Source organism: Bos taurus, chromosome 16 (assembly GCF_002263795.3).
Source record: "Bos taurus isolate L1 Dominette 01449 registration number 42190680 breed Hereford chromosome 16, ARS-UCD2.0, whole genome shotgun sequence".
Lineage (NCBI taxonomy): Eukaryota > Metazoa > Chordata > Mammalia > Artiodactyla > Bovidae > Bos > Bos taurus.
This window is the reverse complement of record NC_037343.1, coordinates 19,810,945-19,823,690: the sequence shown is the minus strand read 5'-3', so window position 1 is coordinate 19,823,690 and position 12,746 is coordinate 19,810,945. Positions and strand designations below refer to the sequence as shown.

General features: G+C 37.2%; 1 protein-coding gene across 1 annotated transcript in view; it reads left to right on the top strand.

Moving 5' to 3' along the window:
* Positions 1-7,784: 7,784 nt before the first annotated feature.
* Positions 7,785-12,746, top strand: part of USH2A (usherin) — a 923,574-nt gene continuing 918,612 nt past the window's right edge. Inside the window, exons 1-2 of the mRNA NM_001191425.2 lie at positions 7,785-8,269; positions 11,780-11,945. Of these exons, the coding sequence (NP_001178354.2) occupies positions 7,785-8,269; positions 11,780-11,945 (651 nt within the window). The remainder of the gene's footprint in view (positions 8,270-11,779; positions 11,946-12,746) is intronic.

Sequence of the window (12,746 nt, the reverse complement as noted above, 5' to 3'; positions counted from 1 at the left end):
CCACAGTCTATGTGATGCCCCTGTATCCTTGTCACACTCGGCACTGGTGCCACCTTTACACACTAAACGGAAGGACTGATGCTGAGGCTGAAGCTGCAGTACCTTGGCCACCTGATGAGAAGAACTGACTCATTGGAAAAGACTCTGATGCTGGGAAAGATTGGAAGGCGGGAGGAGAAGGGGATGACAGAGGATGAGATGGTTGGATGGCATCACCGACTCGATGGACATGAGTTTGGGTAAACTCCAGGAGTTGGTGATGGACAGGCATGCTGCAGTCCATGGGGTTACAAAGAGTGGGACACGACTGAGCGACTGAACTGAACTTACACACTATAAGGACACACCGGTCAAAAACATTGCACTTACAGATTCCTATTTGACATTTACTCTTTATAATTTGAGAGCACAAATTGTTTCTATATTGAAAAAACTAATTCAGTCTTTATGTAATAGCTAGTGTTTTCAATCATGGAAGGAAAAATATGATAAAAATAAAGAACATGAAATAAAAAGAAAACCAACATAGTTTGAACGCTTCTCCTGTTGGACATGTTAATTTTTCAAGAGGCAAAAACAAACAGCATGAGCCCTTCCACACTTCAATTTCCACATTTGTGAAATGAAGTAAGAACACTTAACTCCTAGAGTTATAGTAAAGATATGATGGCTATATGTGTGTGTGTGTGTGTATGTATAAATGCTCAATTGTGTATAAATCATGTGCATAGTCCCTGCTATATATGAGACATTCACATATGGCACCTATTGTGATGACTATTATGACTTTAAATAATCTTAATTATCTAGGAACTAGCCATCTGAATTTTCAAATATGAAAAAGGGCAAGGATGTAATTAAAAAAAAAACAACAACAATGACAGATGCTAGGAGTTCTCATCTACCACAAACTGTTGAAAAGATAAAAAAGCCAGAATTAGAGTATTATGCTCAATGAATGCATTGGGCTTGCCCATTGTAACCTGTGGTTGGACAGTTAGTTAGATAACTGTGTCAACAGTCAACTTGTATCACAGAAAGCCACAAAGCATGGGAAACAAAAAGGCAGAATAAATAAAAATATGGAAAAGATCAACAAATAGCAGAATTTGTCATCATAGGAAAATGTCAATGACTTATTGATGTTTTTAATAAACATTTTTTTTATAACATTGAATGGTTTCCAGTTTTCAGGCATTACCAGAAATATCTACTGTGAATACACAGAGTAAGCTCCCTGGTGCATAATGTTGAGGCTTTCTAATGAATGTATATGTGTGAATATGCTGTTTCCTAGGATATACATAGTTTCAACTTTTAAAAATATGCATCAATTTTATATATTTAGAGTTCCTTTTGATACATGTCCTCCATAACAATTGGCATTGTCCTAATTTAAAATTTGTGTGATGTAGCATGTGTAAAATAAAATCTCATTGTGATTTTAATTTGCTTTTCCCTAATACTGATGCAGTCCAATGCTTTCTGGAAGTTTATGGGTCCCTCATGTTTGCCATTCTGTGAAATCCTTGTTTATATCATCTGTCTTTTTTTCTATAAATAAATGAATATTTGTGTCTGGATTCACAGAAATCACTTAAGCATTCTGTGTATTAATTCTTTTCTCCTATTTGTGTGACATGTCTCTCATGTTGTGGCTTAGGTTTTCAATTTGTGGGGATGTTTGATGAACAGAAGTCCTTGATTTTAATGTAATCCCATTTATTTATCTTTTATGTTTTGCACTTGTGTCCAGCTCAAGAAATATGTTCACATCTTAAGGCGGTTAAAGCATCTTCTTTAATTTCAAATGATTTTCAAGTTTTGCTCCTTAACATTTAAGTCTCAATCTATCTGGAAGTAACTTTTGTATATAGTGAGAAGTAGGGATCCAGTCTCATTTTATCAGTATTTTCCAATACAGGGAATTAATTTTCCTTGCAAAATTTACTAACTAGTTCACCCTTTTCTTAGTGATGTGTTAGTCACTCAGTCATGTCTGACTCTTTGCCAGCCCATAGACTATAATCCGCCAGGCTCCATCCATGGAGCTCTCCAGGCAAAAATACTGGATTGGGTGGCCATTCCCTTCTCCAGGGGATCTTCCTGACCCAGGGATTGAACGTGAGACTCCTGCACTGCAAGCATTGCAGGCAGATTCTTTACTATCTGAGCCACCAAAGAAGCCCTTTTAGTGATATACAGGAACAAAATAAGTATATACATATGTCTATACATATGTGTGAATCATTTCCTATGATTTTTGATGTTTCTATTGGATTCCCCCAACCCCCCACCGATCTCTGCACTAAGGTTCCACACTCCTAATTTACGTGGCCCTGGAGAAGGAAATGGCAACCCACTCCAGTGTTCTTGCCTGGAGAATCCCAGGGAAGGTGGAGCCTGATGGGCTGTCGTCTTTGGGGTCGCACAGAGTCAGACACGACTGAAGCGACTTAGCAGCAGCAGCAGCAAGAACATCTTGGTGTCTGTTAGCAAAGTCACTCCCTTACCTTATTCTATGTCTGTAGTGCCTTGAATACTGTCAATTATTTGCTCTTTTTAAATATGCTTTGAAATAAACTTGTCAAGTTCATGAATAACTCTGTTGTGATTTTCATAGGAATTGCATTGGATTAATAGATGACTATATGAAAACTTCATCCTTGTGTTAGTCTTTGAATCCCAAAACATAATATCTCTATTTTCAGTTTCTTAAATGTTACCAATAAACTTGATTTTTTCATAGCAGTAATGCATTTTTTAAATGTGTTCCCAAGTACTCTACAATATGGATACCATCTTTTAGTTATATTTTTTAATTTGTTTATTTCATTCTCTAACTGGTATAGAGAAGTGCAATTGATTTTTGCTTATTGATTTTGCATCACTTGTATTAAATTAAATTATCCTGTAGTAACAACTCTAAAATTTCAAAAAATTCCTTTAAACAATAAAGGTTTATTTTTCACACATGCTTTGTGTCTGGCAAGCAAACTCTGATCTATGTCTTTCCAGCCAGGGCAAGAGGTTGACAGAGCAGCCACTAGCTGGATGTGGCGAAGTGGGAGGGAGAGAGCAATTGCTTACTGGTCCCTATAGCTTCCTCCTGGCAGTGGCTCATATTTCTCAGCAAAAGCAAGTCATGTGACCATTTCCAAGGAGTTAAAAGTAGTATGTGCCTAGAGAGAAGTGTTCCAAAATTGATGAATAGCATTAATCATATTTACATCTTCTCTCTAGAATCCGGGTCAAAATTTGTCATTAGGTTTTGTTATCTACTGAAATAAATGACATTTGATAATCATTTGCAGTGTTTATCCTTTAGTTTATATTTTACCTATTTTAATGCATTGGCTAGTTGAATGTTGACTAGCAGCAGTAATAAGTAGGTGTTCCTTCTCTACTGATCTTAACAAAAGTGCTAATTATCATACTTATTATTTATAATGTTTTTGTACATGAACTGTCAAGTTATAGAAGTTTTCTTCTTTTATGAAGAATTTTGGTCCTAAAGAAATAAATTCATAAAGGATTTTGGTCCTCAATAAATAACATGAATTTTTAAACTATTTTAATGGTGAAGTAATATATATTTTAACATTCAAACCAATTTTACAATTCTAGAACAAACCCAACTTTGTCAGGAGATTTATTCTTTTTAAATATTTCTGAATTCAGTTTGCTTATGCTTTATTCAGAATTTTTTTGCATTATGTATATGAGTGTGACTGGTCTTTAATTTTTCTTTCATATTCTCCTGTCTGTTTTATAATCTCCCTCTTTCTCTCACTCCCTGCCTTCTGTCTTTCTCACACACATTCTATTTTGGTTATAGCTACCTCATACAATAAATTGGGAAATATTCTTATTTCAATGGTAAGAATGTTTGTAAAAACTGGAATTATAGTTTCCCATATGTGTGGCATAACTGATTTGCACAACTGCCGGAGCCTACTGTTTTCCTTTTGGGAAGAAATTTAACTATAGACTGTATTAGAACTATTCATGTTGAAAAATAAAAGCAAAACTTGATTCTTTTTTATTGAAGCATAATTTGCACAAAGAGCACAAATCTTAACTGTAATACTTGATGAACTTCAAAAACTGTATCCATCTGTGTAACCACCACCTGTATTAAGATGAAGACATTTCCAGCCCTCCTGCTGGCTTCCTTGAATCCTTTCCCATTTCTTCCTCTGTTTTAAAGATAGCATTATGTTGACTTCTTTCACCGCAGATTAGCTTTGATTCTCTTTGACTTCATATGAATGGAATCATTCTAGTATGTTCTTGGGGTGTTTACCTTGTTTCACTCATGATCAGGTCTGTGAGATTTTCCGTGTTGTTTCTTGTAGCAGTAGTTCACTTTTCTTTCATTCTGCGTTCACCTTTCAGTGTGTGAATATATACCATAATCTGTCTGTTCTGCAGTTGATGGAACGTGTTGTTTCTAACCGTTTCTTCTTCACTCAGTCTAAGTTGGAAATATTTTAAGGAACTTATTTAATATTCCTAAGAACTCAAGTTTAATTCTCATAAAATTGTCTACAACATTTTCTTATTTTGTAATTACATCGGACCCTCTGTTTTCATATCTCATATTACTTACACATCCACCATTTTTCTTTTTCTAGATTAGTTATGCCATAGGTTAATTAATTTTAATAGAAAATCCATGAATGCTTAAAAAACCCCAAGGATATCCCTTGATTTTGCCCATCTTCGAGACCTAAGCCTCAAGGGCTTGAAAAACCAAGTTTATAATAAACTATAATAGTGAACTTTTCCATAATAATGAGTATGAATTTACTAATAGTTGACTAACTAAAACATCATTTTTTGAACTTTTTCAAAAGAAGGAAATGCTGATTCTAAGATGTCTTGACCATTAGAAAAAGAAATTGCTTTCAGCTCTCTGTGGTAGTTTACAAAATCGTCTCAAGTTCTTTCCAATCTGTTATGTGTGCCCCCTTGCAATGTGACTGTTCTTTGAAGAGTGGAGTCAGTGTCATAGCCCTTGAATCTGGGCTTGGTCATGTGACTTCCTCTGTCAGTGGAACATTAACAAATGTGATACAAGCAAATGCCTGAATAGTACTCGTACAGTAGGGTCTTTCAGCTTATGTTGCTGGGCATTTTCTGGCTACTATCACAACGAGCTTAGGTTAGACTCTCACGAGTGTCAAACCAACTGCTAGATGACAGAGTAAGGCCAAATCAGAGTATCCAGCCCCAGCCACGCTAGTTCAGAGCAGAACTACCCAGTGGATCCACAAAAATATGAGAAAATAATAGCACATAGTTCTTTGTATTTAACTAAACTTTCCTTCTTCCACTCTTTTGCTTTTTTCCTGTATCTCTAAGTCCCGTCTAGTGGTGGTAAGACTGCTGGTGTCCAAATCAGTTACCAGATGTGTCTTCAGATTGACAGTACTGAATTGCAGAAGTTGAGGGATATGTCAACCCACTGTCTCTCTTTGCAAATCACAGGCAGAGTTTCTGAATGTGGAGCAGAGTCACTAATCTTAAATCATCTAAATTGAGTCATGACTTCCTACTACAAAACATCAGTTGTTATGTGGTAGATGATTTCTCATCCCCTGAACAGTGACCCAAAAAATGCACCCTGAAGTACCACAATTAAAAATTAGTTAATCCTTGGATTCATAAGGCCTAAAGAGAAACTAGCCATTGAATAACAGGTTCTAAGACAAACATTGGTTGCATGTTTTGTTGAGGTGTGAATAATCCATTTGTCTACATCACTGTGTCCTTTATTTCCAAACGTTTTTCCAGGTTTTCAGAAGTTCTTACATGTTAGTGGGTTTTATAGTAACATTTGTTTTTTGATTCAAAATTTGCCCTTGAAAGATTATACTAATCAACAAGACAGACAATAGGATAATTTGACAAAAGGTAAAGATTTCCTCTGGAAGCACCTAGTTCTGATTGGTAAAGCTGATATTTAAATGAGTTGTGTTGAAGTCTCTTGGAAGGGAAATTTAAGAGATGGTACTTTGAATTTGTCTCTTGCTGCCTTACTAACAAGGAATACCATACAACCATTTCTTTCACATTTTTCTAAATATAATAGCTTATAGAAAATAAAAGTGCGATTGTCTAGTTGTTTCCCAAATGAGCTTTCCATTTTTAAGACAATGGAGGGGTAGTAGTTGCTTTAGGCTATTTCTCATTTAGGATGAGATACCTCAGATGGTTGAAGAGAGTTTTGGATGTAATAAAACTACATAGAATTGACATCAACCGTGCATTCATAAAAACACACATATTCATATCTAATCAAGCAGCTACAAAGTCAGCAGTCCTATTGCTTCTGTAGTTTAATTAAAATTTCTGACCCTTCAAATGCACCATTTGGAAATCACATCAGATGCTGTTCATACATTTAGAAGAGGGTGTTCTGGGGTGAAGAACACGGTGACCATTGAATGGGCAACAAAAACTTTATGAATGCAACAAGCTTTTAGAGCATCAGTACATTTGTCGCTCAGAAAAAAGAGCACTAGGAATTCTTATGTTACTGTCTGATAGTGGCAGATCATTTTGATGACATGGCTAAAAGGATTGAGGTGCATAAAAGTGGGGGAAAGGGGAGGGGCAAAAAAGGGATTAGAGGATAAGGTACACTGCTACTTTAAAATTATGCATGCCTGGCTGCATCCTTGTCCCTCCCACTGCTTGAGGCACTTGCTGAAGTCTTGGAGAGTTCAGTTCCAGGCGGTCCAGCCAGCAGACTGCACTCTGCGTTTCAGGTAACCAAGCGTTTGCCGTGCAGAATCCCTGACTTGGGCACCCAAGTCTTCCTTGCAGTCGTCCTTCTGCTGCGGCCTATTTGCTGAGACTTTCTGGGGGTTACCGTAGTGTTGCCAGGCAACCAGGGACAGCGGTCCTGGGAAGAGCCATTTGTCACACTAAGGGGCCTGGTTGAAATGCAATAAAGAAATGGTAACTCAGCTTATTTATCAATACAATTACTAACACAGTATTAGGGGTCCATATGTAACCTACAAATAGTCATATGAGGAAACATGCAAACATTTGCTAAATACTAAGGCATAGGACGGACAGATGGTGTTGGGTTTCTAATCAGCTTTACCGTGAGCTTAAAGTTGCCTCACATGCTGGGATGAGGGGGGAAGGCCCAAAGTGCTTTGCCAGCTTTATTCGGGACATCTGCAGGTTGGCTCTGCGTTAACTGCCTCCCGTGTGTGTGTAAAGGAAATCTATACAGTTCTTTGTTTTGTGAAGGAGAGTGGATGCTGCTAATTCCCTGAGGTGGAGTAGCAATCCGAAATTGCTGTGTGGGGAAATATATTAATAAAATACACGTGCATATGTGTGTATCAAACTGGCTGTCCTGTGGACTTTTTCCAGTGCTTGATTCGCGCAATGAAGATAGGTACCAATGAGTGTTTTGCTATAAACAGTGTACTAAAGAATGTTTTTAAGAAGTTTAATAATGTCTCTTAGGGACTCAGAATCCTCATGCTTAGACTGCACCTAAAGTTTTAAAGACACAGCAGATTTTTCTTGACACTCTACTTTTGATTCCCAGACACCAGCTGCTACTCATGTCTTCGCCATCACCACGGAAGCCTCCGGTGTTACCCCCGTGTGAAACCACGTCTGCAGTTTCCCGAAAATGGATTTATCTCAACGTTACTTAAAGCACCCCGCAATAAAGTGTTGCTGGCCAGTGCCCTCGGCCTTCCAACTTATTTAGGAACGCCTGAATCAGAGGAGAATGCTTTTGAGTCAACATGAATTGCCTGGCTCTTTCTCTGGGCTTCGGCCTCTTGTTTCCGGTCCCTGAAACATGGCTCTTTGCCTACTTTGCTTCCATCTCATGGGCTGACTCTCAGGGCTTGTTCCCAAGGCTGGAGAATGTGGCAGCCTTCAAGAAGGTTTCGGTGGTGCCAACCCAAGCAACGTGCGGAATCCCAGCCCAAAGCACTTTCTGTCAGAGCTCTGCCACACCCGAGGGCCTTCGGGTCTGTCCTCAGAGGCTGTGTGTTCAGGATTGCCCTTACCGATCATCGCCCCCCACCTACGCCAACCTCTTCTCAGCAGGCCTCAGGGGTTGCATCATTAAAGACCAGCGTGACCTGAGTCCCAACTCCCATAACCATTCTGCAAGTTTCATTTTTGGAAATCACCAGAGTTGCTTTGCCTCTCCTCCTGCTCCCAGGCTGGCGGCATCATTTACTCTAGCTGTGTGGTTGAAACTTGAGCAAGGAGGTGTAATGTAAGTAGCAGAGGGAGTGTAAGCTTTCCTAGGGTCCTGCAAAATCAGTTAGCGTCAAGGGTATTGCAACTTGAATTCCAACCTGGAAATGAAGGCACTTTGGAATTTAGGCTAACTGAAGACCAGCTCCTACATGAGGCTTTTCTGGTCAACTTCATTTGACCAAATATTTCTTTCCCTAAATTCAAAGTGCTTTCCCCTTTCTATGAATGAAGTGAACCCTCAAGAGTATGTTAAAATAATTTCATGGCAGGCAGAAATATTTATACTTGCCTCATTTTTTTTCCCCCAGTAGTTTTAGCTAAACCTTTAGTCTTGTTTTCAGAGGCTCAGCCAGGCTCACTGTGAGTTGTAAGCCATGGAGACTAGTAATACAAATAATGTATACTTTCAAGGTCTTGGTCTAGATTTGTATAAGCAACCTGCCTTTACTAGAGTATACAATTGTCATTAGGCAGTGAACTCTGTGACTGCTGGGGACTGTTTCTGTGTTCTTATTTTCCTAGGAAGAGATGTTTGTTTAACTCATTGTAAAAGATGTTCAATAATGAGTTGAACAAATGAATGACACCTCATGTCTGAAAAGAGATCGCTTTCGGCCCTTTGCTTCCTGGTGTTTTCATCCATTAGGAAATATATAGAAAAGCATAAAAGATTCTCAAAATTTAATGCCATTGACCCCATCAGAAATGCCTTTGGTGAGTTTGGTGGGGGGCTTCGTTAACAATTTTTGGTTATTTTTAATAATCACCTTATTTTCATTCTGTAATAGTTTCTAAAACTGATATCCAGTGTTTTCCTTAAGTGTTTAGAGCCAATCTGGAAATGAGAATAAATAAGACAGTTTTGAGACTTTTTTTTTTTTGCTTATCTTTCTTCTTCCCATAGGGCTTCTGGCTCTTCCTCTTGTGATGTTTTCTTTGTATGAGGATGTTGGCCAAGTATCTAAAAACTCATGAAACAAACCAGAAAAGTCTTATAATCTCATAAGCAAATAAGACTTAAATATCTATGATGTTTAGTTTTAATTTGCCAAGTGAAAGTTGGCATTTTTTCATTTTGTTTTATTTGGAGTGAAAATCATCTCAAACCATTACCTTTGTTTCTGTATGTACCCTAAAAGAAAACCCTGTTTTCTTACTGTTTGAAATGTCTGTAAATCCAGCTTACTTAGTTTATGTAACTAATGTCCAAAGAGTCTTAAAATATTGTCTCTTGACAAATATGGCTAGGATGAAGTTATTTTTTCTAAATTTTTCCAGGGGATATGTCTCTATAAAATTCATCTTCTATTGGTATCATTTTGTATAAATAAGACAGAGGAACATTTATAGAGGCAGTAGCACATGGTTTACGGTTTTGAGAGTTCCAAGCATCAAGGTCGTTTCCCTTCTCAAAACTAAAATACCTGTGGGAATTGGGGAATTTCGCGGTGTTTGTACTAGATAAGTAAAACAAACAAAACATGGATTATCCAATTATTGTTTATCCAGGAGCAAAATAAATCCAGTTCCTAAATATTTTGCTACCTGCCTTCCTCTCACATTCATTATCTACCAAAGCAAGTATGTTTACAAGCAAACAAAATAGCAAGGAAGATAATCAATAACATATTAAGAAATGCATTTTCAGTAAGCTTGGGGAAATAAGCCTGCATTTGGCAAATACATTCTTGAGTAATGGTCAAATTCTAACTTGTAGATTTAAACTCAAGAAAAACGAATGGAGGCAATCTCTTCTTGGATTGTTTAAGACATAGAAGTGAGGAATAGAGAGGAACTTTAATTCCAGTGACTGAGAAATATCCACCTACTAAAGAGTTGAATCACAATAGAATTTTCATAAAATCATATCTCTGCTTTATATAAAATCTATATGTCAACTAAACCTATTTGCCCAATATAAAATATATTTTTCATAACTTGATCACCAAATATATGTGCAAAATAGAGTAAAAAAGTGAGAGTGAAATAGTAATGTATTACTATTTCTAATTACTAATAGTAATACATAACAAGCAGAGTTATGTATTCTCTGATCGTATCATTACCTCTCAACTCTCAGAAAGAATGCAAATGTGGAGGAATGATTTGTGAGAAAAATGTGTCCTTTAAGAATCATTTTGATATTTGGCAAAACTAATACAATTATGTAAAGTTTAAAAATAAAATAAAATTAAAAAACAACAAAAAAAAGAAAAGTTTTAAAAACATATTTAGCAATAGTTCTAGGTTGGCTCAATCTTACCTTTGCCTCTTTGATTCTTCATACTCAGATCACTAACTCATCATTTTTTGGGGGCGGCAGGGGCGGGGCACAGAGGATCTACTATATACCAGGCTGTGCTGCTATTGTCAGACAACTCATGATTGAATAGGAAGACAGATGGATGGGTGTTATTTCCAGAGCAGCACAATAAGTGAGCAGCAAGGAGCATCTTTAATAGCTAGTTACTTGGAGGAGATATTTGTGCTTAATGTTCATGATATTTCTCTTTAAATAGTAGGTTTGGGGGACTAATCTCCTTAGGAGATTCTTCTCTCTTCTGCAAAAGTTGAACTGCTAGACTGAAATGTAATTGGAAATGGGCTCAAGTTCATATCTGTTTCTTCTCAGTGGGTTCAGAGTGGCTAAGGCACATGCAATGATATAATTAGTATAAAATAAAATCACTTATACTAAACATAAATCAGTAGAGAATATAGAAAACATAAAACATGTCTATTTAAAGGGATGAGAACACAGTGCTGTTGTAATCAGGATATAAGTGATTTTTAAAAATAACATGATTTGATAACTGGCCTGACAGTTAATTTTCTGAAAATTCTTCTATTTTATCAAAATATTTCACTGTATTTTTAGAAGATTCCATGACCTTTCATCCCAGATCATTACCATGATCTCAGTGCCCCAGTTGGGCTTTGTGGTCATGGCGAGCTGGGCCGTCATCTTACAGACACTGGCTTTGGCTTCTGGCCAGTTGATGATGAGCTAAATAAAGACTATAGTTGTCCATTCTCCATTTCATCATGGGAATTAAATAGAGCGATTCTGACTTCAGGGCTAGCAGTTTAGAGCCTTCTATGGACACTAAACTATCTTTACATTAAAAAAAAAAAAGAGGAGGAGAAAATGATTTGCTCTGGTGGCTCAATAGCCAAGCAGAATGTGGTGTATTGTGCCGCTTCCTATAAAAGAAATGGCAGAGGAACTAATGAGCCAATAGGCTAAATATTGGTTTTGCAGGATGATTCAACCACTTGAGCTGCCACCATGAATCTCTAATAAAGGGAGTGAAGGTTCTAGCAGATGTACTGTAAATAAGAATTCTATCTTTCTTGAAATTAAACGGCCTTTTAATTGAAAGAAAGCTTGCCCTGAATATGATGACCTTCAGGTACTTGTTCATTGTGACCTTTGATGAGAGTCTGGGATCTGTTGCACCACCATCACTGGACAATGTCTTTTGGTTGGAAACTGACCTTTTCTCTTTTCTGGTTGTTTCCCAAGGTGTGTTATAGAAAAAACAGCGGATGGGCAGATTGTATTCAAACTTACAATATCTGAGAAAGAGACCATGTTTTATTACCGCACAGTAAATGGTTTGCAGCCTCCAATAAAAGTAATGACACTGGGGAGAATTCTTGTGAAGAAATGGATTCATCTTAGTGTGCAGGTGAGTAAAATAAAAAATATTTAACATTTGGTTAAGCACAAGAATCCATCTTTCTTTTTTTTTTCCTTTAAATGGCATCTTCCCATAAGATGTGAAGCACTACCTTTCAGATCTTAAGTATTTGTAAGTGACAACTAAAGAAAAACAATATTTAAATGACCTAACAATGTATCTTTTGAAATTCCAGTATTTCCCCCACAAAATAGCAGTGAAAATGTCCACAGATGGTTAGGACAGTCCCATTTGGAGTAATATCCTCAGCAAAGTTTTGTTTTATTTGCTTAGTATATTTTATTTTGTTTAAAAATGTGTAACAGCTCTTTTGCTGTCTAATACTAATTTTAATAGTCATGCAGTATTAAGACCTTGGCCTGGATTTTACAGCTATCTTTTCTAGGTAGTCTCTTATGATATGAATACAATTTGACTGTTGCATTTAAAATGCTGACCTTAGAACTAATGAACTTTACACATCAGGCACTCAAAAGGTGTTATATGATTACTTTAGTTGTCAACAACAGTTTGCATTTGCCTTAGAAGCTGCTAAAGGCTGAGATAACTGTGAGATGGCTGCTATTTTATAGTTCTCGGGAACAGACAGTTTCTTCTTTGGTTTCTTTAGGGCTCTGGAAGGGTCCAGTGCAGTCTAAAGTCACCCTTGCCTTTTACACCAGAGGTACTGTGTACCATAGTCCCCAGTATATGCTCTCATGTTGTTCAGTCAGGCTCTGCAACCTCCTGAACTTCAGCCCACCAGACTCCTCTGTTCTCTACTATCTCCTGGAGTTTGCTCAAATTCAC